At 52.4% G+C, this 26151-nt stretch overlaps 4 protein-coding genes and 3 non-coding genes across 7 annotated transcripts; 4 read left to right on the forward strand and 3 right to left on the reverse strand.

The window, feature by feature from the left end:
* Positions 1-350: 350 nt before the first annotated feature.
* NCLIV_003090 (sodium-and chloride-dependent GABA transporter 3,related) lies at positions 351-9356 on the forward strand (the record flags this gene model as incomplete). The annotated part of the gene is made up of 17 exons (XM_003879808.1): positions 351-477; positions 1049-1176; positions 1668-2363; positions 2645-2768; positions 3289-3482; positions 3637-3790; positions 4241-4478; positions 4771-4876; positions 5170-5274; positions 5597-5686; positions 5792-5896; positions 6383-6506; positions 6817-6992; positions 7380-7617; positions 8068-8189; positions 8481-8841; positions 9343-9356. 17 exons carry the CDS (start codon positions 351-353, stop codon positions 9354-9356), a joined length of 3102 nt encoding a protein of 1033 aa, XP_003879857.1.
* Positions 9357-10857: 1501 nt separating this feature from the next.
* NCLIV_003100 (uncharacterized protein) lies at positions 10858-15227 on the reverse strand (the record flags this gene model as incomplete). Its single annotated transcript, XM_003879809.1, has 8 exons — positions 10858-10997; positions 11490-11525; positions 12023-12145; positions 12902-13006; positions 13432-13563; positions 13866-13913; positions 14537-14659; positions 15146-15227. The coding sequence occupies 8 exons, from the start codon at positions 15225-15227 to the stop codon at positions 10858-10860; spliced, it is 789 nt and encodes a 262-aa protein (XP_003879858.1).
* An 887-nt stretch (positions 15228-16114) lies between these two features.
* NCLIV_003110 (conserved hypothetical protein) lies at positions 16115-16750 on the forward strand (the record flags this gene model as incomplete). Its single annotated transcript, XM_003879810.1, has 1 exon — positions 16115-16750. One exon carries the CDS (start codon positions 16115-16117, stop codon positions 16748-16750), a length of 636 nt encoding a protein of 211 aa, XP_003879859.1.
* A 1392-nt stretch (positions 16751-18142) lies between these two features.
* On the reverse strand, positions 18143-21156 carry NCLIV_003120 (uncharacterized protein; the record flags this gene model as incomplete). The annotated part of the gene is made up of 8 exons (XM_003879811.1): positions 18143-18300; positions 18475-18549; positions 18979-19101; positions 19267-19338; positions 19628-19713; positions 20140-20284; positions 20641-20763; positions 21072-21156. The coding sequence occupies 8 exons, from the start codon at positions 21154-21156 to the stop codon at positions 18143-18145; spliced, it is 867 nt and encodes a 288-aa protein (XP_003879860.1).
* A 2249-nt stretch (positions 21157-23405) lies between these two features.
* On the reverse strand, positions 23406-23477 carry NCLIV_t020005. The gene has a single exon. It is a non-coding gene; the product is annotated as a tRNA-Ala (tRNA).
* A 1193-nt stretch (positions 23478-24670) lies between these two features.
* NCLIV_t020006 lies at positions 24671-24742 on the forward strand. The gene has a single exon. It is a non-coding gene; the product is annotated as a tRNA-Ala (tRNA).
* Positions 24743-25070: 328 nt separating this feature from the next.
* On the forward strand, positions 25071-25152 carry NCLIV_t020007. The gene has a single exon. It is a non-coding gene; the product is annotated as a tRNA-Ser (tRNA).
* Positions 25153-26151: the final 999 nt, after the last annotated feature.

The following is a 26151-nucleotide window of genomic DNA, read 5'->3' on the forward strand; positions in this document are numbered from 1 at the left end:
ACGGGCTTCGCCCCGCAGTGCTGGGCCCGTGGAGAGACGTTTTCCTGTTCCTCACGCAGTTCTGATCTGTGATGGGGAACAGATACCCTCTGTCGAGTGGCGTCGGCGAACTCTCGGGGGGGTTTGATTTCTCTTGACCAGTTTTTGCCTAATACAGGTAGATCTCTGCGGTGGTCCAGTGTCAAGTGGTGAATCCGACGCGCAGAGGGCCCTCGGTCTTTTTGCCTGTTCATTCCCTCGTTCCCATTCTCATCTTCTTCGTCTGCGCTTCTCCTTCCGTCCTCTTTCTCGCTGTTACCTCTTCTCTTTTCGACTCTTGGCCTTCCTCGTACTTTCCACCTGTCGACAAAATGATGAAACGGCTGTACACAACAACGTTCAGACAGAAACCCGACCGAGGGGAGAGCGACGGAGTTGCGCAGCTCGAGCGTGTCGAATCCCTGCTTGTAAAACATCAACAAAGTCGAGATGGAGCGGGTAGGGAATGAGCGATAGGCGTCGTCTTCCCTGTCCGATGCGTCCTCTCTCCTCTCAGTCCTTCTGTCGTGCTTCTCGGGGCTTCCTGTGTCGCCGCTGTCTCTCGAGGCTCCGCTCCCTCCAATCTTTCGCTCCTCTCGTTTCTGTCTTCGCTAGAGTTTTGTCTCTCCCCAGTCCGCGGGCTCTTTCTCCCGTTCTTCGTCCCCTCTCTACATCTGCTAGTTGGGCTGAGGTTTTTTCCCTCGGGTCTGCCTCTCCTCCTTCTGGTGTTCGAGTCCTACTGACCGGGTTTCCTCTGTCTTTTTCTTCTCCCTCTGCCGTGCACTTCTCTGCATGTTCAGTCTTTTCAGTCACTCATCATCGGCCTACCTCGTCCCTTTTCTCCCATGCGTGTTCCCGGAGGGGTCGTGGCGAGGCCGGGCTGGGTTGCGTTGTCTCTTCCTTTGCGTGGGCGTCGCAAGTGCAGCGCCTGCCTGCAGCAGCTGAAGGCCGGGGAGTGCGTCTCGCGGCGTTTTTCATCCTCAGCGTTTTCGACCTTTGCCGTCTTTCTGTTTCCTCTGTGTGTCGGCAGATGCAGATGACCGCATGCTCGGGGAGGCATCCTCGCCAATCTTCAACGTGGACTACTACCAAGATGCAAGACGACAGGTGTACAACGAGTCTCTCCTGTTCAGAAATACTGCCTTCTACGCAAACAAAGTACGGAAAGCCTCACAACTCCCGTCGCGCGTGCGCCTAAACATGCAGTTACATGTACGGACCCGCCCCTACTCATTTGCATATCTGTATCTCTGACGTATATGGATGTAGGCAGATACCTATGGATTGTGCGTAGCTTTACAGTGCGGTCGGTCGGAAAACCAGTGGAGAAGTGCAGAAGAGGAGTGTGTTTCACTCTTCGAACGTGCGCGTGTACAGCCGAAAAGGGAAGACGGGAAAACGAGAGGCGTCCTGTTCACGCCCTTGCACATGCGTTGACATTCATGTGCCGAAAGGACTGTTTTTTCGTGCTCCCCCGAGAAACCCGTCGACGGCTGGTGCGTCGTTTCTCCTCTCTCTGCGTTCCATCTTTCTCGGGGGATCCCCCCGCGCTTTTTCTTCGCGTTCGCCCCACCCCTGTCGGTCGTCCCCTGTCGCGCGCTGCCGGGCGCCCACCTGGCTCCGTCTTTCTTTTTTTTCCTCTTTCCCAGGTCCACCTGGATCAGCGCTTGGATGAGCACCACTTGCTGCGCATGCACGTGGCGGCTCTGGAGCGGTCGGAGCGCAACGGGCCCCTGCTGATGCCGGACGAATTCCTGTTTCTGGAGTCCGCAGAGAGTGCCGGCTTTCTCGCACCGGGAACCGCCCACGTGTCGCCAGTTTCCCAGCTGTTGGGCTCCACCATCGCGCCGGCGCCAGGGGGCGTGCCGGGGTCGGCTTTGCACCGGACCTGCTCCACGGACGGCGTCGGGCCGTACCCGCTGGCGACTGCAGGCGCGTTCGCCGGACAAGCGCCCGGCGCGGGGAGTCCCGGGACTTTCCAGGCCAGCCCGCCGGGTTCCCGAGTCCCCTCGATCGGAGCCGGAGGCGCGGCCGCCGGAGACAGGGGCGCCCGCGAGAGAGTGGCGGCTGTTCTCAGCGGTCACTTGGGGGCAGAGAGCATGCAAGTCTGCAACGTGGGCGGCGAGCCTCACGTCCTGGACTGGCGCGCCTGGGTCCAGCGGCAGAGATACCGCGGCTGGTTCAACAACGAGGCCTTGTTTTACATGACCGTCTTGGGCGGGATTGTCGGCGGCCAAAATTTCACGATCTTCTGGGGCCAGCTGCAAGTGTGGAAAAGCAGCATGTTCTTCCTCCCCTTCCTCGTCTACGTCTTGGGCGTCGGCCTGCCGACGATCCAGTTGGAGGTGCGCGCTGAGCTGCGGAACGCCCCCGGGAAAAAAAGGGCTCAAAGGCGTGTGACGCGCCGAGGGGACAGGGTTCTGGCGGATGGAGCCGCATGCAGGGAAGAAGCCGGAGGAAAAGCGCGAATGTCCTAAACGTAGATAAGCACACCGATATCCTCCGAGATAGAGTGTTTATCTCTCAAAAGTTTGTGATTCACGGGGTCAGATGGCCACAGAACGCACTGCTCACGCGGCAGAAACAGAACTCAGAGCGACTGCTGCTCTGGTCTCTGTGCTTTCAGATTCTGATGGGAAATCTGTTTCGCGGATCGGCAATCAAACAGTTTACCCAGATCAGCCACAAGTTCGTGGGCGCCGGCATTCTCTGCTTCCTCAGTTGCCTCCTCCGCGTCGTTCTTCTCGCCAGTAAGACACTTGGCTTTCCGCGACGTTAGGCTAGCACGCTCGGTTCGCTTCACTGGCGAAGGCTTCGGTTCGCAGCTGGAGAACAAACGCCCGTCGATCTCCACGTCAATCCAAAAACTCGCACGCAGGTTTCTTCTGGAATTCTATCTCTGTTGACCTACACATCCAGGATATATTTATCTATCGCAGGTTCCGTCGAAAGTCCCGTTATCGTATATTTAGATCACTTTTCTGCAGGCTCATGTTTTGGCGATCTGTGTATCTCGTGAATGAAGCGTCGGCACAAACACATGTGAAGATACATCCACATACCTCTATACATCTAAACATATATATATATATATATATATATATATATATATATGCATTGATGGAGAAAGAGAGTTTGTGGGTTGATATGTCTCTCGCAGCGCTGTGTGTACACATGCACATATTGAGGTGTCTTTGTGAGTCTTTGTGGATTCTGGCGTATCTCTGTTTCTATCGAGTGCGAAGCGAGTGCTGTTTGCGTTCTTTGCAGATCGCAGTGCGCAGCTGCTGGTCTACTTTATTGCGAGCGTCAACACTCCGCACCCGTGGGAGTTGACCGCGCAAGACCTGCACGACTGCCTCATCTTGAGTGGCCGCAAATTCCAGTGTGAAGCGTCGATGCACGGCACGCTCTGCCACTACATTGACGAGGAAGACGTCTGTATGGCATCGCCAACCGGGAAGGTGCGCGGACAGCCCGTCGTGTCTCCATGTAGATCCGCTTTCTTCTCTCCAGCCGCTGGCGGCGAGCAAGACCGCAGCCCCGTCGCCGCGCCGGGCAACTTTCGGTGGCGCCACGGTCCCTTTGCATGCCCGCCGGCTGTCTGTGTGGTCTCAGGCGACCTACTACTACCTCAAGGAGCTTCAGCCCTCTACGATTGACTCAAGCATCAACCCAGACCAACTGCAGGGAAAGTACATCGGCGCGGTCGCCCTCGTCTGGCTTTACATACTCGCCTACATATGGCGGGGCCTCTTCAAGCTCGGATTCTGTGAGGTTCACGAGACGCAGCCGAGGCGAAAGCCCTGGCGATCTCCAGCACAGGCGAGGACGTTAAAAGCTATGTTTGCACTCACGCTCTTGAGCACAAACAGATGTCGGGGGAAACACGTGTCCAGATTTCGACGATTTAGTCAGATCACTCTTGCCTTCCTCTGCTTCTCACCCCGTTGGTACATACACGCGCGTCCCGTTGCCCCTGGAGCTGACGACGAATTTTGCCTGAGCTGCAAGACCCGTTTGTGTATTCTACATGTATCTACATGTACACTGTACAGACATATATGTAAATATATTTTTTTTCAACACATAAATATATAAAGATATAAATAGGTAAGTATGCAAATATACAGATATATATATATATATATATATATATATATGGGTGGCCGGAAGCGGGAACGGGAGAAGGAAACGCGTGTGTCTGGTTGTGTGTTTGCAGTGTCTGCGATCTTGATGTTTGTTGCGGGCGTCCTGTGCGTGACCCTCATGATGGTTTGCTTCTTTGGCGACTCTGACTCGGGGAGAGACATCGGGTCCGTAGTTCGGTCCACGTTTGAGATGGGGCAAATCTTGTCGGCGCTCAAAATGTCGCACCTGACGTCCTCGGTCATCCAGTGCATCTTCGACGACCTCTCCCTCGGCTACGGAGTCTTTGGCACCGTCGGGAGCTTCACAAAGTAGGAAACGCACGGCGACGTCTATCCGCCAGCACTCTCGCGCTGCCATACCCACGTCGAAAGATCTATGGATGCATCGACAGCTATCGTTTCGGGGGCGGAGAAGCAGCTGCGTGCAGAGAGCGCATTACCCGCGTCCGCATATCCCTAGGGAGAGCGGAATATAATTATGCGTGCAAAACGGTGAGATGCGTTTTCCGTTTCCGTTGTGCCGTTCCTCTCCAGTTCCGCGTTTTCGTTCCTATCTTCACTCGAGTTTTTTCTGGAAACCCCTCGCCACTCTTCTGGTCAGGATTGGCTACAACGCGATCCCCAGCGTCGCCTATGCAACCCTCGTCAACTGCACGATGTCTCTCTTGGCCTTTGCGGCTCTTCTCGCCGCCATCGGCAGCATCCAGGTGCGTCCAGCCTTTCTCACTCTGGGTACGCGCCTTGCTTCGGTCTTCGCAAGCGTTTTTGCTCCCCTTAGCGTTTGCGCAAACATGCATGTCGATAGAGGCGTGACTCCATAACAAGAAGCAAATGCACAGGCGTGTGTACATGTAGAACCCGGACAAAAGTCGATATACGTAAACATGCTAAGGGCGCATGTTTGCAGAGGTTCCGCGTCGTGCGTGGCGCTGTTCCCTCGGCTGCGGTCTCGTGGTCTGTCCTCTCCACATTTGCGACGTCCGCGTTTCTGTCCTCGCAGGCTGACACCGGAGTGTCTGTGAGTCACTTGGTCTCGAAGACTCGAGGAGCGACGGCGTACTTCGTCATTTTCCCGGCCGCCTTTACGCGCGTCTCTGTGCCGAATGTAAGAGCCTGCGCGGCTGCGCAGAGGCGTCGAAGCTTTTAAACATGCGAACCTTTCGCATCCCGACGAAGAGGAGCGATAGTGGGGGATTCGAGTGGAAACACGGGCAGGCCGCAGCACGCAGCTTCGCGGGGCAAGTGCAGCTGTGACGGAGGGTCTGAGTGCGTGTGCGTCGGACTCGAGAATGTTTTTTGCGGCAAATGCATGCGCACCTAGAGAGACTTGCACGGTGCCGGTGTCGCGGGAGACGCCGCGACTTGGGCGCAAACCGCCTCGCGAGTTCCCGCACGTCTCGGCGTGTGTGTCTGCTTTGCGTCTGCAGGTTTTCGCCATGTTTTTGTTCGGCGGTATTTTCGTCCTGAACACCCAAGTCGCCGCCGTGTCGATCAACACCATGATTAACATGGTTGCGGTAAGCGGATCTGCACTGGAAACACGCGGCCTGTCGTCGCGCGTTGGGTGGCCCGGGCGTCACTGGCGATCTGTCTCTTTCCGACTGCCGTTTGCTTGCCCCCAGGAGGCGCGCGTCTGCCCGAAGCGACACAGGAAGCTCGTGTCGACGATTATGGTAGTCATTTGTTTCCTCTTCTCGATCCCTTTCTGCGGATCCAACCAGCAAGTGGTAAGGGCTGATCAGTCCTCTTCTTTCCGCCATACAGCCGAGACCACCCGGCGACGGCAAAAACACCGTTCACTCTGTCTCGGTTATCTAGACACAAAACTCGAGAGGCACCGAAGAGGCCCATCCCCCCACCCGCCTGTCGCTCTCGTGTTCTCTCCCCCGTGGTTTTTTCTCCCCACTTCGCGTCGTCCATTCGCAGTCTGTCTCTCCGCGTGGCCGTTGAATTTCCAGGCGTACACGCATCCTTTCGATCTAGCGATGGTTTTGTAGGTTTCTGCCGAGCTGGATGCTGGGGAGTTTCTCTGTGGTGCGTTTGGCGTTTTGTGCGGCGTCACCGGGCGTCGACCGTCTCGCCTAGTCGACGCAGGGAGTCTAGCGGTACTTCAAGTTTGCGTGCATTTAGGCGCCCGCACCCCTGAGTGTGGATGTCGCCGCGTGGTCTGCAGGCGTGGAGACTTTTTTTTCCGTTTCCCATGTGGACCTCAGCGCGTCGACTACTTCAAGTACCTTATGGTAACGTTTTTGAGTCCCGTCGTGATTTTTCTGGAGGCAATTGCCCTCGGATGGTTCCACAACTACCGCGTCCAAATCCGCTTAGCCGGACAGAAAGGTACAAACATGGTAGCACCTCTGCAGTCGCTTCATTGTCAGCAGAGACTGAGGGAGGACGTAGCTGCACATGTAAACGCAGCTCGTGCGTGGAATGCAAGCAATTCGATCTTGGGACGACTCTTTTGATAAGACGGTTTCTTCAGGGATCCCTCCACTATATATATGTATAGTCGCACAGCTGTGGACGTGTGTAGCTTCAGAAGGTGGGATGGATTTGGCATTTTTGTTCATGTGGCGACTGGGATGTTGCCATGCGTTTGTTCGTGGAGGCGGTTTGGTTCTTGTGGCTCTTTTTTCCTTGCGTGCAGCGTATTTTTCGCACGTCGCAGCATGTTGGATCTTCACAGTGCTGTACACCGCCCTGATGGTGTTTTTCTCGGGCACGCGGCCTACACCCCTTCTTGTCGTCCCCTTGGTCAATTCGGCGTTCGCGGCCGTTTTCGCCTTCGTCTTCAAAGATCCGCAAGCGGCGCCAGATTTTGCGGTGAGACTCTTTTCCGGCGCCTGTTCCGCCTGAGAATGTGCCGCGAAAAACGTCGGCAAACGAACCGTCCAGCCTCTGTCCACCGACTCGTGTACTCGGCCCTTTTTTTTTCGACCTCTGCGCGGAGCTGTCTATTCGTGCATCGCTCGCTGCCTCGGCCACTGCGTACATATGTGTGTGTGCATGCCGGCTGCAAGTGTCGGCAAATGTGTTTTATTTGAATGTGCGTTTCGGCGCGTCTATCCCTCTCTTGTCTGTATGTTCATGTGGAGAGCACGAGACGTTTTGGAGCGCGGCGACATTGCGTCTGGGGAACACGCCTTTGGATCAACGCTCGCACAGATGTCTCTGCAGAGAATGTTGCAAACTGTGCTCTGGTGCGTTCAGACGCGTTTTTGGGCGCTCTGGCTGGGCAACATCGAGACGTTCAGGCGCGACGTGTGTCGCGTGACGCTCTTCCCACCACGCTCAAGCAGACCTGCGCAAGTTTGTCTGAGTTTCTTCAAGCGCCTCTTCTGCTCCTGCTGCAGTGCAGGACCGTTCTTCCTCTGCAGACCCTCAATGTACTGGTCTTTCTGCGTAAAATACGTCCTGCCGGCGGCCGCTCTTCTTCCTGTCTTCCAAGGTACGGTGGGCGTGCGGGACAGCGGTGACCTGGAGAGTGAAGCGACACTGTGCGGAGCCACCAGTGCGAGGGCTCGGTTTTTCCGCGGCGCTTTTCGGTCCCCGCAAGGAAGGCCGGAAAATGCGTTCCTTCTGGAGCAGTGGGAAGGGAAACGGGGAAACCCAAGACGTTCGCGTGATTCTGCTGCCTGACTCCGTGGCTCTGAGAGAGTAGGGCGGCGCCGGGCGTTGCTCCGTGTCAGCGCGCGATTTTCACATGCACAGGAGCTGGTCGACCCGTCGCGTGCGTTTCGTTTGCCAGCACGGAAACGCTTTTTCTTCGCCTCGGCACAAAAAAAATGAGTGGCAGGGGGCCCGTGCCGAGCTGCTTCCGTTCCGAGACAACATGTCGGTGCGTGGCAAAGCGCGACGCGAAACAGGGAATGTGCATCTCTCCTTCGGCTCCCTCCAGGTCTGACCGAATTCGACGTGCACTGGACAGAAATGGCGCCTTCTCCAAACCTCCGGAACGCGGGGCTCGCCCTCATCGTCCTCGTCTATGCTGCTGCTGGGATAGTCGTTTTTATTCCTCAGGTAACCAAACGACTTTGTCGGCACGCAAGGAATGAGGGGTCAAAGGCCGTCCAGTCCCTGTGCTGACTTGTTCTCGCTCTCTTGCGCGCAGCCCCCCCGCGCGCGAGCGTCGTGCCCGCCAGTCTCTCCATACGCTCCGGCGGCTCCGAGCTGTCTCCTCGGTTTCCTAACCGGCTCTCGCGCTCGCTGTATGAGGCGGCGTGCCACGAAGAAAAAACGGGCGCGTTCGCGTTTGCCGTGAAATGCTCCGCGCGTGTACGTCTCGCCTTTTCTCCGTCTCCGTGCGTGCAGATCCAGTGGTGGTTGTGCCCCCCGCCCGAGGACTACATGCCCATAAAAATGTTCCCGCACCACGCGTACAAGCCTACTCCTGCCCCGCCGCTGACGCGCTCGATTGCGCAGCTCTTCCGGGAATTCCTCAGTTCCTCGTATGAAATGTCTTCGCACCTGGCTGGAGTCGTCTCGGACTGCCGCATGCATCACCAGAGACAGTCTCAATTCCTGCGGGATATGGCCGCCACCTTCCCGGCCGAGGGCACCGCCGAAGCCTACCGCAGCAGCCACACATCCTTTCCCGACACGCGCGTTGGACGTCGGAGCCATGGAAGCAACGACGGCAGCGAGATCGTTCGCCGGCCGGTTTCTGCGAAGCGTAAGTTTCCACGCGAAAAGACTTCAGCGGATGGCTAAAAGCCAGAAAACCCGCTCCCAGGAGACCGCGCAGCTCGCGTCGCCTTCCGAGTGAAGCTCGTCTTGCCGCCGTGCTTCGGCGTAGTGTACGTACAGCGAAGGCGCCCAGCGCGGAACAGCGAAACGGAGAGGAGAGGCAGCTGGAGACGAAGACACCAAAAGACGGGGCGCTGTCTCCAGACGGCGAGTCGTGTGTGTGTGTGTGTCGGCGAGCCCTCTTTATCACGTTTCCTCAGTCTGTAACGATTTCGAGGAAGAAGTCGCTTCGGGCCGCGTGTTTCCAGCCTCCGCTCGGGCAGAAATCCCGCAGAGAAGGCGCAATGCCACCATGGGGAAGTTCGCGTGCATTCGCTCCAAATTTCCTGGCGGCCCCGCGCGTTTTCGAGTGAATCCCCGTCTCCGCTCTCTCCTTTCGCTTCTCCGACGTGTGGGTTCCCCTGTTGATGTGTTTCCTGCTTGTCAGCCTCCAAGGCGTAACCCCCAGGTCACACACTGCATGCGCGCGTGGCGCGACACTCTGCAGCCGCATCTCGAAGGAAAGGTCCGATTGGCCTTTGTCGTTTTCGTCCGCGTCCAGGATCCGCCAGTCTGCGTCTTGCCCTTCGGCGTCTCGCCTTCCCCTTGTGGGTGTCTTTATCTGCTGAGGGGTTCGGCACCAGATGTGCGTGCCTCTGAAAATGGCAATCCAGGCAGCCGCGAGTGCGCGTGGGAACGGCGAATAGAGGGCGGATTCTCTGCAGGCGCCGTTTCGCACTCAAGCCTCGGAGGTCTTTTTTTGAGAAGTCAGACTGTACTGGTTGGCTTCTTTACACAGGTAGTCTTCAGACGCGGCCTCGCGAGCCTTCCTCGCGTATACACAAACTTGTATAGGTGATACGTAGGAATGTGTGTGTAGAGGTGCGGAGAGGTGCACGCATGTGGGAAATGTGCGTGTGTAAGCTTGTAGCTCCGGAGAACTGCAGATTGTGATCTCGATTTTGAGGGACAGACACAAAACCCGCCTGTGCGCAGAGTCCATGGACTCTCCGGTGTGCATCTATGCGCGCATATTCGCCTTACGCGCAAGGGCAAATGCGCACCATCTGGTATATCTCGACTAGTGTGGATATACGGTCGGAAAAAGCACGGAAGAGCAAATAAATGGTGGGAACTGTTTGTCATCAGAATGCGACACGCCGCGCGTGTGAATCAGGATTCCCCTGCAGCGCCCTGTGTGCCTCGAAGACACCTTCGAGCCCCGCCGCAGCACGTATTTCCGTTTTTGCCTTCTCGTCTGGGATGCGAAGATCTCCCTGTGTGTTCCGAGCGCAGCGACAAGAGAGAGAAAGAAGTGGAAAGTCGGCCAGTTGTCGCACTAATACAGTGTTCCAGACGTATCAGGCCCGAAAGGCCTCTCTCTTGTTCCTGGTTCAGTCTTCGGTCTCTTGTATTCTTGTCTCACCAAGACCTTTTTTGCTTGGGGCTCAGTGGTACACATGCAGCGGCGTTTCTAAATCAACCTTTCAGTTTGTCTTCCCGGTCGCGCGGTTTCTTTCCCCGTGCGGCAGGCGATCCGCGCAGGCAAAAAAGGCAACGGCGGTCGCCAGAGTGCAGCCGACCATACCGATCGCGGGGCAGCAAACAGAGGCAAAATGCCTGTTTAGTACACAGCTGCAGTGCACACACGTGCGTGAATCTGCAGGGCTTGGACGCACACGGGAGAAGGTAGTTTCTTACACATAGGGACCAACAGATTATGTGCCGAATGCCTGGATAATTACGCAAACAATTGTTCCCTCTGAATGGACACGGGTTGCGTGACAGCAAGTTTCCATCTCACAAAACACCCTTCCGTGACTTGCTTGTGTACGGGAGAATCACAGAGTGTCCTGTGTCTCCAAGCCCGCAACCACGGAGTCACTGAAGTGCTTTAACCGTCAGGAACTTCCAGAATCCATCTCCCCTGGCCTCCGATCTATGCACAAGGTCGTTGCGAAATTTAGGCCTGATCCTCCAATCTGTTCCAGCACGTGCCATCGTGGAGCTTCGAGATGCCATAGCATTGCAGGAAACAAAGATTCTGGTATGTCTTGTTATCGACGCCGCACATAGGAGTGAACGATTTGGCGCACGGACATTCTGCCAGGAAAGCAGGCACATATGCGGTCAAGAGGACACGTGTGACAGGAAGGAAACAGGCACAAAGAAAAAGACGCTACTGTGCTAGTTGTCTCGAAGAGAGCAACAGGAACAACAGGCTAAGCGCAGGCAGAACCTCTGTTGCCTGACCATATGAAAAGATATGACGCTGCTTGCATAGATAGCTCAGAGACGACGTACTACACAAAAGATCTCTGTGTTGCTGTTGCGTAAATATACATTACCTGTACATAAGGGAGTTGTTCCCAAACACCCGGATCGTGTTAGCGAGGTGAACTAACGGTGTTTCGTAGACACGATCAGTGAAATCTCTTTCGATATCCATGAACGGAGTTACAGATTCTTCTCGTCGGCACAAGCTTAAATGTTGTTGGTATAGAGGTATTGCTAGTGAGACAAGCTAAACGTATGCTTGTGTGCGTCTGTTGTACGTGTAATACGCGTTTGTAAAGAACAGCCGGAACGGCTTACCTTTGTTCGCCTGGCCTTCCTTCTTCGAAGGATAGTCTGCAGGCACATCACGAAAGAACCAGGCCCCAAAATACGATGTGGCTCTCACTTTATGCTGTTCCTTTTGTCTCTCTTTGGAGCCTAAATCGGACTTTTGGGTGCTCATTTCTCGTTTCCACTCCCCCTCCAGCAAGCATTTTAATCTTGTTTCGTAAACCAAGGGTGCCCGTCAAGTATGTACTCTCACGTCGATACGTCTCCAGGCAGATGCGTCCATTCGCATGTGACGTGTAACAGTATCCTTGTTGCATGGATACACGCGTTTAAATGCATGTGCACACGCCCAGATCTACATATGTATACACAAATATACATGCACATACATAGATAGAGTGATGAGCGTGCAGTTCGTGGGTGCTGACGCCTTGTACGGCTTTTCACCTTGGGGGGAAAACGAAGACACTTATGCATCGACCTTTTTTACAAACTCACACACAACGGTCGGTTCACAGGAAGAAGCCTAGAGAGATGGAGAGGGAACAAACCAAGCGTACCGTATTTCTTGCAGGGTCCCGGATGATAAGGGTTTGCGCCGTGACAGTCGCGCACGCATTCGTTATCGTATGTGTTTTGGTCCATGCCACAGACGAACGCAGAAACAACGGGGCAGTCGCACGCTGCAGAAGAGGGTGCGAAAAAGGGAGAACAACAAGACAAAAACGGGGTGAACAAATGGCGATAGAGGAAGAAAAGAGAGGTAAACCGCGGCGAAAGTGGAGCGAACGGACACCAACGAAAGCTGCACTTTCGGTTCTGCAACAACGGGTTCCCCAACTGAGGTTGCTGACGTGCCAAGGTCCTCTTCATCAATTGCTTAGTAGGGAAACGAAAAACGGCTTTCAAAGAAGACAGAGTGGAGAAATAGGAACCAGAAAAATGACAGCACATTGCTGCAGTACGCTCTAGGCACATTCGCCGTATCCGTACACGAACCTGATGACGCAGCGTTATGTGGATACCGATATGCTCTGTAGGAATGAATACGTGTGCGTGAATGCACATACATATATAAATAGATACATAAATACATACATATATATAAACATGCATAAAGACAGATGTGTGTCATAAGTGTACACCTGTTCGTGTCTATTCGAATATGTGTGTACACACACAAGGTCTGAATTGGTATGCGGATCTCTACTTCTTAGCAGTCAAGCGTGTACGTATGATAGCGTAGGCATGGAGGCATGTATGTCTCTCTAACCACTGGCACAGTATGTTTCTTCGACTGCGTATCCGTTTGCGCCTATTATGGGAATCTGTGTCGGTGCAGTTGCAATCAGGGTGTTAACAAAACTGGGAACGTGCAGGAGAGAAATTGTTCGTTTATCTACACATTTGCTCCCGCTTCTCTTCCAACAGCAACTTACTCCTCGTTTCTCCATTTGCAAGTGTCGCAACTACTTTCTTCGTTTTCGTGAGGTCGTCCAAGCTAGGGCCTGTCCATCCGACTGGGGCCGCGCCCGTCTCAATCTCTGCAAATCCCACACCGAAAAGAGACGTTCTACAATTTTCCTTCTGAAATAGTAATCCACCCCACAGGGTGCTGCGGCTTCGGTATCGACGGCGCGCGTTGTCGGAAACAAGGACTCGCGATGGGGTGTCTAAGCGGCAGTGGGGAGAAAAAACCGGGGACTCGTCACCTTCGGCCCGCAACATCGGGTGCACCCTTCCTCCCTATTCTCTGTACCTTTCTCTACCTCTCTCCCTTTTAGTACATTACGTGTCGCGTGGACAGTGCTGTGGCAGGCGCGATGACATCGGCGAAAACCGAGACATCGGTCCTCTCAACTGGCTTCTCCCGGGGTGCGACCTTCTACTTGGAAAAACCCCAAACCAAGAGGCGTGCCTCCTGACAGCCACAACACCCCCTCCTGCCCGTTCGTGCTGTTCTTCTCACCCTGTGGGGTGCAAGGTCCGGGATGGGCGGGTTGCCGGCCTCCACATTTTTGCTCGCACATATTCCCCCACGTCTGGGCGGCGACGTCGCAGATAGGCATAAAACTCCAGTCGCAGTTGCTGATGCAATCCTCTGCAGGGCCCACACAGCGTGTAACGAAAAAGAGAAGTTCGTCTTTCATAGCACCTCTCGCGTACCTTCTACCCGGGCAAGTAGAACAACTGTACAAGCTCACACGATGCCCAAGCAAAACTTCGGGCGGACTCTTGTTCCCAGTGACGCGTCGTGCATGCCTCGCGGGTCAAAAGTATTCAAGAATGTCTGTCAAGCGAAAACAGAGATGAATTGCGATTCAGTTGTGCCTTTCTATGCTGCTTGTGAAAGCGTGTCCCTATACTCCACGCCTTGCTTCTTCACTCATCTCTTGTGCTCACCGAGGGATTCATTGTCAACCACAGGCTCAGCCGTCCGGGCTTCTTCTTCTGCAGGATCAAAAGAACCAAAGGCAGTCGTGCGAACTCCAACTGATACCCTCCTTCCGCGTACAGCCAGATTCCTTGGCGTACACAAACGCTTCGAGGAGTTCTTCGACAGAGGGCGGCAGTAGAGTACTTCAGCTAATGCTAACGGTCAATGTCGCTTTGATTCGAAACGATTCTTTGTTTTCGACTTTTTTCATCCTACAAATATGCAAAAAAGTCCCACGGGGGAGAAACTGCTCTCTGAATGCCGTCACAGATAAAAACGCCACAAACGCTTCGACGTGCCGTCCGCTGAATGAGCTGTCTAGGGATTTCCCTTGGTTTCTTTGCGTTTTCCCTGCACAGAAGAACCACCTCAGGAAACGATTCTGACCCCTGCGCAGCATTTGACCAGAGGAGTCTTCTTGGAAGAAGAAACAAAGCTTCTGTTCTAAGAAAGAGTTTCAATTTTCTCAACTGAGTGGACACGCAACGTTCTGACTTGATAAACCGGTTCCACTGAACCTGTTCAGAGCCGTGAGATTTGCGAAGACATGCTCGTTTAGGAGGCAACGGAACGAGAAAAGTTCTTAAGTGGGGGACACATGATTGCAAAACGGAATTTTTTCTACCCACTTCTTTACCTGCTTCAGTGCATGGGCCTTTGTGAGCAAGGGCAGTGCCTTCGCAAACGCGTGCGCATTCATTTGCGTAAGTCTCGCCGTCAACCCCGCACTCGGGATCGAAATTTCTTGGACACATGCAGACTGTAGGAAGGACAACGAACCAAACCAGTCACAAGAATTGCATCAGCGAAACGCATCTGTCCCTCCCGTCGGGTGGCCGTGCCTCCGAGTATGCCCGACTACCCAGGGACGGGCCTCTGTTGTCGTGGAAAGAAGAGGGAAACAAGAATCAGCTGCCGTTCAGGGGAAATGGAAACCTCGTGTGGATCAGTGTCTCATCGAAAAGAACTATGACGACACACTTGAAAGGCCTACGTGGTGATCAGGAACCCTTGAGGTTGAGTCGGCACACCTGAAAAATACGAGAGTTCACTTCTACAGTTCCGGCTGTACGTACACTGAATGGACTGCGTGTTCCACCCCAAGTACCCTACCCCGGTACTTAGAACCTTTTAATGTATTCACTTTCGAAAATGTGTTTTTTGCAGTTCCGCTCTTCTATCTTTTTTGCAACCATGACGCGCAACTGTCGCTCTGGGGACAGAGTCTCACCAGATACGCACTCACGTTTTTGCGGCTCCGCTGTCATGCAATCACCCATGACAGGCAAAAGGCAGGCAAGAACAACGGCAACGCACTCGTTCTTCATGGTGGCGGGATCGATTCAAAATTCCAAGTCCGCCTTTGGGATAGACTCGAGATTTCGGGGAAGACTGTAAGGTGGGTGCCGGCCGGCCTCTCTCCGCTGACTGACGGCTTAAGGCACAGTTGGCGAGAGGCTAGAGCGTCTGAGGACCCCACGAACTTGCGAAGGGAAAATGGACGCAGCTGGAATGTGCACAAACTCATCTTTTCAGCCAAAGCGTCACAAGAGCGTACGCCCTTGACTTGCTTTCTCGACAAGCGACGGTCTCAAGGTAGCGTGCACTGGAACTCGCGGCGACTCTCTAGCCCAGTGGCCTGCTCCATGGGTCGAGCGGCAAACCAAGGCAATCGAATCGCGGCTGCCGACGGGTCGTGCGACTTTGCGATGATGGCATCCTGTGGAAAGGCAAGAGAGGCACGACAGTAGCCAGACGGGATACTGCTGAAGTGACTCTGTTCGAAAAACAGGAGTGTCGTGCGCGACCCCAAGGAGACGAGCACATACAGAGAGAAGTTTCAACACGCGGGTGTGATGCTTTGTTGGGAGCGGATCAGCATGACAGCAAGAGACATCTGCGTCCCCTAAAACCGATTTTGAGAGGACAGGTTCGTGTGCCGAAAGAGGGGTATCAGACTTTCTCCAACTTCATCCTGCCACGAGGGAGCACCTGAGGGCCTGTGCCAGTTTCTGTCCTCCGAGAAGAGAAACGCTGCCTTGTGGAAAAACGGTTGCTTCCGGTTTTTCTTAAAAATATAGGAGTTTTTTCTTGTCTCAAGAAAGCCCTGTGTTTGTTACGCATACTCTTTCTCATTCAGAAATTGGCGACCCATCGGGCCGAAAGGCCTCCTGTGTTTAAATCAAACTCTCGACTTTCCACGTGTACAGTGAAAATGAATGCTTTTTCCTCTGCACCCGCTGCAGCAGCAGCCAGGCGCGTAGCGCTCTCGTTTTCTGCTCCACGCCACACAAATGTCTTTTCTCAACCGCGCTTCGCCGTGCGCCCCTTCCCGTCGCGACGCCTCGTGGGAGAGCTTCCGGCGGAGAGAGCACGCAATGTCGCTGACGCGCACAAGTTGAAGTGTAACAAAGGAAATGGTCGCGGCCAATCAGGGAAGGCAGAGCAAAATACGGAAAGTGGAGGGAGCAGGGGTTTCCGTGCTGCGGTTGGCGGGGGTGCAGGATGCATGCTGGCGGCATCCCCGATGCTGTTTACAGACTACGACAAGACTGCATCTCCCAAGAGCGAGTTGATCTTCATGGCCGGCAACGCACTCGGCTACTGCACTGAGCGCTTCTTCGAGAACGAGTACGGTCAGAGTATCTTCATGTTCGCTCTTGGTTTGGCTTACCTTGCCATGCTTGGCCACGAGGGGAAAATCCACGGGGCTGTCTGGCGGATGAAGCATCTCTTCGCAACCAACTTCAGGATGGTTGGCCATCCCCGATATGCCTATGCACTCCCAAAAAATCCGCTTCTTCAAGAAACTTCCACAGCCAAGACAGGATCTGCCCCTGCCAAAAAATGACTAGTGACAGTCAAACTTCCTTTTTAGCACCAGCCGTGAGGTCAGGTGCTGTACGGTTCTCAGCATATGTATGTCGACATCATTGGGTAGTCCTCTGTGCTTATGTGCATACGTAACACTTAACGAAGAGGCTGGTAAAGGGTGGCAAGTGCTCGCTGCTTCAAGTTCATCTTTCTCTCGAGTCCTCTGGTGAACCGGTCAGTTCGTGTCTGAATCTTGCCTCTTGGTGAGTTTGTGACATTAACCGCCCAAGTCGACCTGTTCAATCTGGAGCCGTTGCTGCTCTTAAGTATGAGAAATGGCGAAATACAAACTGGTGATGAGACAGATTTCGTATCACTCGACAGCACCATTTTCGGTACCAACGGTTCCTCTAGAGATCTTCCACGCGGGTGGTGTCACCGTGCGCTCTGGTGCCGATACTGGTGGTAGAGATAACGAAGAGCGCTGAAAGACATCAAAAAGAGGAGAGCTGCGTGTAGCAGGGCTTACTGACGGCTTAACCGCGATGCGTGTCGACTGTGCAACCGTAGACAAAATGTCCGACACCACCGCTTTTTGGAAGCACCGTGCCACCGCCTAAAGACGCCAGCGTACGATTTGCGTCATACACATTATCTTTGGCACAGTATTACAGGTATCGATTTGAGCCCTTGACACGTCTTGTGCGTGTGATGACATTTGATGCCTAGAAAAAAGAAAAGCGCCATGTCCGCGCCCATGATGATCCTTTATCGGGACTGTTGCAACCTGTTTTGCAGAATCTGTTGCATCCGCTGACAAAGCTTTGTTGTGAGTATCACAGGCTGTCCAACAAGTTTCGAAATCTCGTCATCTACCCGTCTTCTAACTGACGCCCGAAGAGCGGTTTCCTCACCGACTTGCCAATCAAAAAGCCGACAACTTTTTTACCTACGCAGACGATAAACCAACATATATGGGTTCCTACATTTATTGAGAGACCACTAAAAATAGTGTGTCTATAGCCATGTTTTCAAGCAAGCTCTGAAGGAAACTGAATATGCAGGAAGTATTTCCCGGCAGATGCCTACTAACTTGCCCAATGTAACGCCAGAAGTTGACTGGACATAAGCACATTTCACTACGTAGAGCCTGAATGAAGTTCCTCATACACACACTTGCATAACTTGTTTCATCGCGACTCAACATGGATTAGCGCTGGCGAGTGAAAAAGTTTGTACACGCCACAAAGCAAACACTCAAAATCACAGAAATGAATGACTGACAAGCTAGTTACTGAAGCATACCGTCAGGATCGGCTCTTTACAGAAAATAAACGGTGGCGAGAACGTGTACGTTTCCTGTACACTTTCGCCTCCTAGGTCCGTACATCAATAGAGAACACAAGTATGCCCCAAACAAGACCGGTCCCTACGAATCTTCTTCATCCTCAGCGCCTTCATCATCTTCGTCGTCGCAGGGGCCATCGTGCAGCAGGGGGACGCCAGCGCACTCTCGGGTGCAGTTGTTCGAGTAAGTCATCCGATCCGTACCGCAGGTTGGCATTAGGATCAAGGGGCAAGCGCAGTCTACATAAACCATTGAAAAAAAAAGGAAAGAGAAGCGAGATGCACTGTTGCGAATGACGCCACATCTGAAAAGCTCCGCGTACGTTGGCGGAGCAATTGCAACTTGGGCACGATCCCCGAACAAGAAAAGACTCGACTGAGAATCACATTGTCTTGCAGCGTCGGTACGCTTACCTTTCAGATTTTTCACTGCGCGTTCCGCCGCGTCATTCGCATCGTCACCTCTGGGTATAGGCCGCTGCATGTGTTCTGAAAACACATGCACATAGCCACTGGCTCCTCACGTCGATCCCCCTGTCACAACTTCACGCAGAAAAAGCAGGATATGCACGGTCCGAAAATTATTTTCCTACCCTCAAATTGTATCCATTCTCCCAAGCTCTAAACCAAATATGATATTCTTTCCGCGGAAACGGGTACTATGTAATACATGATCATTCCGATGCAGCTGAATATGCCACCAAGCGAAATTGCTCGAGACTTCTGTGATACGAACTAGGCCAACCGCTCTTTTCGTGTTTCAGTGCAAAACGGTCGCCGATTTGGTAGTATTAACAACTCAGATCTTCTGCAGAAAATGAGCACTATTACACGTTCCGTAAATTCCTTGGCCTGTCACGTCTTAGATGGGAACGTAGCGAGAGTCCCCCATGCGACCCCTCACTCTAGTCATCTTACCGTCGCCTTCACATGGGCCCTCGTGCTTTAGTGTGACTCCCTTGCACGCTCGAAGGCAATGGTTGGCATACGTTATGTTGTCGTCGCCACAGTTTAGCATCAAGTTCAGGGGACAGGCACACACTGCATAAGGTATCGACAGGATACACACAAACCCCAATCAGTTGCCACAACAGAAACGTCCACGCGAATATTCAAGCTTGCAAGTTGTGAGGCACCATAACGTGTGCAGCCCTAAAGCCAATGACAGAAACAAGTTATGTGTTCTAATAGAATGTGACGTCCTACCTTCCCTTGTTGGTTGCGCCTCTTGCGGAGCATCGGCCTCATCATCGCCAGACAGTGGCGAAGACTGCGTATCTTCGAAAGCAAGAGGACACAGAGAAAAAAGCGAACAGTTCCGTGGGATGCTGATTATTGAGTTCGCCTATGAAAGCCAGCTGCCACCATCACACCATCGTCAGCAAGTGACAGAGCCTTCAGCGACATGTCGAGCTTTCACCGTCAGATGAACGGGAGTAGCGCACTCAAACAAAGACCCTTCTTGTGTAGAATGGCACCTCGCTGTGTCAAGGTAAACAGCTCTGAATACGTATGAAGCTTTGAATCCCACCACTGCAGGACATGCCTTCTCTAATCCAGTAGATACTGCAGGACATGCCTTCTCTAATCCAGTAGATATGAGTAGGGGGCATCTTACCTTCCTTACAAGGACCATCATGCAACAAACCGACTCTTCCGCATTTGCGAACACAGTGGTTTGAATACGTGACACCGTCCACACCGCAATTGAGTCACAACTCGCGAGTGCAAGCGCATGCTCGAGACAGACACCGCATATCAAAGGAGGAAACAAAGGGACTTCGTAAGAACATTTACTCAGGCATGAAAAAAACTCACCATCTACTCAAATATACGCTGAACACCACTATACTTAATGCACATACCATGATGGGCATGAAAAGCACAATAGGACTTTTTCTTCGCTAACAATGGTTTTACAGTACAATAGCGCCGAATTAACATGCTCCCGTGGTCCAGTTGTTAACAGCTTTATATCAAAATGGTGTCAGACAGACTACTATACCACGTGCCACTATCACAGCAAAATACATTCACTGCTACAGCGAGAATAATGTTCAAGAAAAAATACCTCTCAACCTCTTAGGCTTCCTTGGGGCATCCGTTTGTCCAAAGCCCTCCGTCGCCGCTGGTGATGAACCTGACTGTTGACGTGTATCGGCCGTTTCAGGTTGAGATTTCTCCAGTGCTTCCTCCGGTGGCTCCACGCCCGACGGGACACCCTCTTCTGCATATGGAGAATGATAACAGGCAGTTCACATAAGACCTAAGAAAACGTCTCACTGTTTGTCGCCAGGCCGTCCCCCTTCCATCTGTGCGAAACGGCAACCAAACCCTCCAGATTGAGATTATATTCCCCATGTAGCAACTTTACATTTCAGAACGCCGGCGCAAAGTGCGACGCGCCAGAAATTACCAACGAACATCCGGGCACAGATATTTTCTGTTCCATAGCAGAGTCCGTGCCAATGCAGAAAAGTGCAGGCATCAGTCAATCGCCAAGTAGCGGGAGGCAAAAACAAGAAATCTCATCATGAAGAGCTAAAATTGCCCTACATGGGGAACATTCTCAAAGTTTACCTGAGTCAGTGCAGGGCCCGGCGTGCCACAGGGCGACACCTTGGCAGTCTCGGACGCAGTGGTTGGAATACGTTTTTTTATCGACACCGCAATTTAAATCAAGATTGCGCGGACAGGGACATGCTGAAAAAGGAAACACGTCTCCACACTGCAAGCGCTAATACACTCACTACATTTTCCTTCAGAAGGACGCGAACGTCAATTTGACAAGATGCCGCTCCATTTTATGCTATCTAGTCACGGGTTCACTACCTAAGTTCCTCGTTAGGGCTAATCAGAGCCACTAGTAGAACATCCACAGTAGGCCGAAGGTCTTTCTTGTTTGATGAATGAACACTAGCAGCTAGTGTCCCGTCAGATACAGCTGAGAGTGGAAGTACCAAGCCCCATGGAGGAGCCACAACTAGTCAAGCTCGGATTCTGTCGCGTACCTTTCATTTCGGCTGAGGCAGACGCTGGTGTGCCAAACGAACACACCAGAACTCCAACAACGAAGAACAGAGAAAAATTTCCCATTTTTACAGAATGTGGACACTGGTGGAAAAAAACTGTAATATGAACAGTTTTACAGAAGAGACAGGTCACCGGCGCTGCGTTCACGACCAAAACAGGACACAGCGTATGTCGTCAGGACCAAAAACGAATTAGGAACTGGCACCTGGTTGAAGAACACAACTTCGTTACAGGTACTATTCCGACTCATTTGCCCGTCTCTCAATGGGAATGAGGGGGCCCGCTAAGATCCATCATCACTCTTCTGTGTTTTTTTCAGTGGCTTAGCCACGTACCTCGACTCGACGTAGGGTTCGAGCTAGATCGCGTTTACCCCCTCGTCGCAATTCGAGAATCGCCTTTCGACCCCTCGTTGTGATCACCTTTACTGCAAATAGAATATCCCGTTGAGAGTATCTAGCACGAAAAGTGACACAAAAAGGCAGGAGTAAAGATATCCCTGGGCACGGAATAGTGCCCACAGGTTGTTAACACTTGTACGTGTACATCAATGGGGTTGTTCGCACATTGACGTACTGCTAGAGCACCCGAGCACCCTTTCCCATAGGAAAGTTGATCTTGCATATGGGCACGAGCGGAATACGGACATAGTCGCAAGCTCTGCCTGCGACAGTGCTGGTCACGCGGCCCAGTCATTGCCTGTTTATGCAAGTAATGATATGTTCAACACTCTATGATAGAACTCTATGCAGCAGTAGCAAGCTCGTGAGCAACAGGAAGCTGCGCGCCAAGTGATGGTGAGAGCGTCCAGAGTGCTTTAGAGAGATTCTTCTGGTGTCAGCTCCACGTAGCCGGGAAATATGGCAGGACCACTTTTACGATGTCTACTGCCAAGCTTCGTATTTAGTTGCCGATTGGGCAAGTTTCCTCACCTGTATGGCTCGAAACTGCTTGCTGATTTGGGAATTTGCGAGACTCCCGTTGGTATTCTCGATGCATCACGTTTTTATGGCCACGGCCACACCAGACATGCAACAGCTTCGCAAACGTAACTTCGGCTGAGCGCAGTGATCAGCTACAGTATGACTGGGGAGGATGAGACAATGAACCCCGTAGTACTGTTACTAGCGGACCACAGCTTTCTATCCGTAGCAGTTGCTTTGTAAGAACCATATGTGCTACTACAACGTTATGGTGTCCCCGTAGGCCTTGACTATCAAATGTTAAGTTTTCCTTTCTTCAGTTGAGCGAAAGATTATGCAAGCAGTGACACACTGAAGATCGCAGCATGGTACAAGCATCTCGACCCAGTCGAGTGTTCCACCAACTTCGACAAGGCGATGAATACGAGAGCGGAAAGAAACAATTTCAAAACCAGAAAGCTCACCACAGAGCAAAGCGTCATGAAACTAGATCGCTTTAAGACAGGCTGCGACCGACTGCATGGCCCGCCACAGATGTGGCTGAGCCTTGCACATGAGAACCATCGATGCCATAGAGAGATCAGCATTGGCAAACGGGGGGGTGCTGCATCTCAGAAACTCTCCCGGCTTTCTTCGTGTTACGGATGCTCACGCATTACACTCGTATCAGCTTAGAGTGAACTAACGCACATCAGTAGACACGGCGGAGACGGCGCCTGAAGGCACCGGACAGAACGAAAGCCTTTTCAATATCGATTCAGTCGAAACCATTAAATAAGCGTGTCATAATGCTTTATCGCGTGTTCGATTAACACATCAAGGCCCAGCTTTCAAACAAAAGTTTCCTGCACCGTCACCAGTATCGACAGTGCAGTGTCTAGCCGCCAAAGCAGGGCTCGTATTGGGGTGCGAGTACAAATGGCTGCACTACCACAGGCCGAAGTATACGCGAGGCCCTTTTTTCAAATCCAGTCAAAAATCGGAGCTTTTAATCACTAAGTGTGGTTTCTCTTCTGCAGAATGCTACATGGAGCTGTACTGTGCTGTAGTCAGTGTACGTGAACAGGGCTCAAGGCTCAACTTTTGCCTACTGTCCAATTTGTGAGAAAACAGGAAGTTTGCCGCTGAATCGTATATACGAACAGCTTCAAGCAACATAAGGGCTTCGTCTTTCGTGTGGACACTGCCTTGAAGGGAAACATAACCCGCTCCACAGGAGCGTCTTCTTTTGCCTACTCTCCTCGCTGAACGGTTGGACGAAACCGTTTCCCTTCCTTGGCCTTCAATTTGTGACGTCGACACGCCCACGCTACGCCTCAGCGTTCCCCCCCTTTTTACGGATTTGACAGTGGATTGTGGTGACGGAACACTGCACGCCAGAAACAAAAGTGGACGGACCGGGGATCGATCCCGGGACCTCCTGAATGCAAATCAGGCGTGATACCACTACACCATCCGCCCAATAGACAAACGGGTAACTTGGACTCTGATCCTTTTCTCCGTTTTAGCACCCATAACTCTTTGCCGTCCGTCAACACGCATCCAGTACAACCAGACGTGCCACATTTAGTCATCATTTTTGCTACGAGTAATGCTCTCCCTTGAACTCAGTTCGGTGCATGGGTCACAGTAGGTGTTTACATCCGAGTCACTGGATCTTCTCTACGAATACAATTGCGCACTTTTGTTCTGGGGAAGCAAAGAAAGACGGAACATCCCTGAAGAAAGTGTCAGGCTGTCACACGTTCGCTCTACTAAAGTGTTCCTGCCCGAGAGGGAAGACGCAGACCCTCCCGACTGCTTGCTCTCCCCCTTCTTCCTTTCTTCCCGGAATCTGAAAGCACTGTGATACTTCGTTTGCAGAAGTTGGTGTGATGTGGCCATTCATCATTGATTCGCAGCAGTACAATGACCACGGAGAGGTACTGATTTGTTGTGTCTGGATACAGGGGCGTCTCAGGCAAGGTTGCGCCGGCCAACACACCTTTCACTGGTTGACAAGTATCATGAAAGAAAAGTGGTAACATGGGTTGCGCGAATCATGAAGAACATGTTGCGGAATGAATTTTCATTACCAATGTGCAGGCGAAGTGTGACGTTCAAGGCACCTGAGTTACTGGAGCCTTCTGCGGCAGGCGGAAGAAAAGAAGTACTGAAAAAACACTTTTCCACTTGCTTGAGGCCTATTTTAGCGACACATTTTCTGATCTCCAGACAAATGCCACACTGATATCAAGCCACGCCAACGGTAGACCCCGAGACAGTGAATCACCAGACAGGCCCAGCTACGCCTTGCCTTTACTGATTATTGATACTTGCAGTCGAATATTAGGCACGCCTAGGGAACATCACCACACAATCATCCAAGGCAACCACAGGAGAAAGTTCACCGCTGACGCAAATTCATTTCGATGGAGTTGATGACTAACCTCCCTTTTCACGACCGTCACCGGAAAACGACCGGCACGACATTGGGGACCACACACGCCCTACCACGCGTGCGGTGGAGCTCCTAACAATCTGGAACCTATGCTTCACCAACTCCTTGTGAAGTCTCAAGATTTCCCTGACAGAATGGAAGAACTATCTCTGGTGTGTGGCTGACGACTCTTCCCATTATAACACTATTATCCTGCTCATGCGTGAGTTAAGATGGGCGGATGGTGTAGTGGTATCACGCCTGATTTGCATTCAGGAGGTCCCGGGATCGATCCCCGGTCCGTCCACTTTCTTCAGGAGGTTTGGCTTGCGGGATAACCGATGTTTAAACTGAATTTTTATTGTAAGGCTTACTTGTATTCATACAATTGTTTGTTAGGCGTCTGTGTAGATATGAGGTTTAAGTCTTCGGACATGTACAGCCAGATCCACCGCGCAGAAAACAAGCAGTAGACACTAATGTCAATGGGGGAAAATATCGGCAACTAAGTCGCCCCCCCCCCCCCCCCCCCCGCAGACGTTTATTAGTCTGTATAGGCATGTTCTGCTTGAATGTGTTTTGCAAAACAAACGAAGGGATCCTGGTTCCAGCTGAAATTAATCCAAAGGGAGTAGGACAACGTGGCCGAGCGGTTAAGGCGGTGGCCTGCTAAGCCATTGGGTTATGCCCGCGCAGGTTCGAATCCTGCCGTTGTCGATAATCATAGATACCACTTTGAAACTGATTAAACAGTCAGATGTCTGTTTGAGAGGCAAAATGTTTTGCAGTTTTCCTGTAGTACGTGTTTCCCTTCAATAATCTTGTCCGCCGTGGAATGGCATTCGATCTATCTTATAGCACCCGTCAGTCAGAACGCTGCTCAGCAAAACGGAAATTACTGGTACTGACCTTCTCGGGAACCTATTGGGACTGATTGACGAGATACAAATTAATTTCCAGTTTCACGTGATGCCCCGGCATGTCAGAAATATGCCTAATTCAGTTGTAGGGGTTAGCATTTTGGTACACAAGAAATACACCCTCCCGCTGCGTTACTGGTATTACCGTAACGAACCTCAAGCGAGAACCTTGCATCCAGAAGTCCGGCACGAGTCGATGTATACTGCAAAGAAATTGTAGGTCGAAGCCAGTGCCCGTACTGCTCTATGTTTGGCTACACGAGGGTGAATAATCGTTAGTAGTAGTGGTAGTAGTAGTTCGCTGTGTTCGTGTCAAAAACCAAATCGGTTTCTTCCCGACTTTTTTCCCGACTGGCCTTGTGCCGCCCCCTTCGTTTCTCCGAGCAGAAGGACGCCCTCTGGTGTTTTGACAGAAAGAGCGGTGGGGGCTCTCAGGCGTCAGACAACGATATGTGAGAAAAACTATTGGGAGAAATGTGAATATCAAAGAGCGGGTGGCTGTGACCGAACACAGGGAAACACCAACAACCGGACTGAATACAATTGCCGGGCGGTGGGTCGCGGCTCTGTTATTTTCAGGTTTAAAAGTATCTCGAAGGAATAAATGTTTGCCACCTGAAAATACGGGTTCTACCACATAGCCCCCCGCTATGTCGACCTTGTAGCTTTGTTGCTTCCTCTGAACCTTCTGCGGTGATTCAATTGATGAGTCGCGTAACACGCACGGTGTTTCCCCTGGGGACAACCTGCAACTCGTGTGCTTTTGTGTAGGAGACGCAGGAGACCTATGCACTTC

The sequence above is a fragment of the Neospora caninum genome, chromosome Ib, assembly GCF_000208865.1.
Source record: "Neospora caninum Liverpool complete genome, chromosome Ib".
Classification (NCBI taxonomy): Eukaryota; Apicomplexa; class Conoidasida; order Eucoccidiorida; family Sarcocystidae; genus Neospora; species Neospora caninum.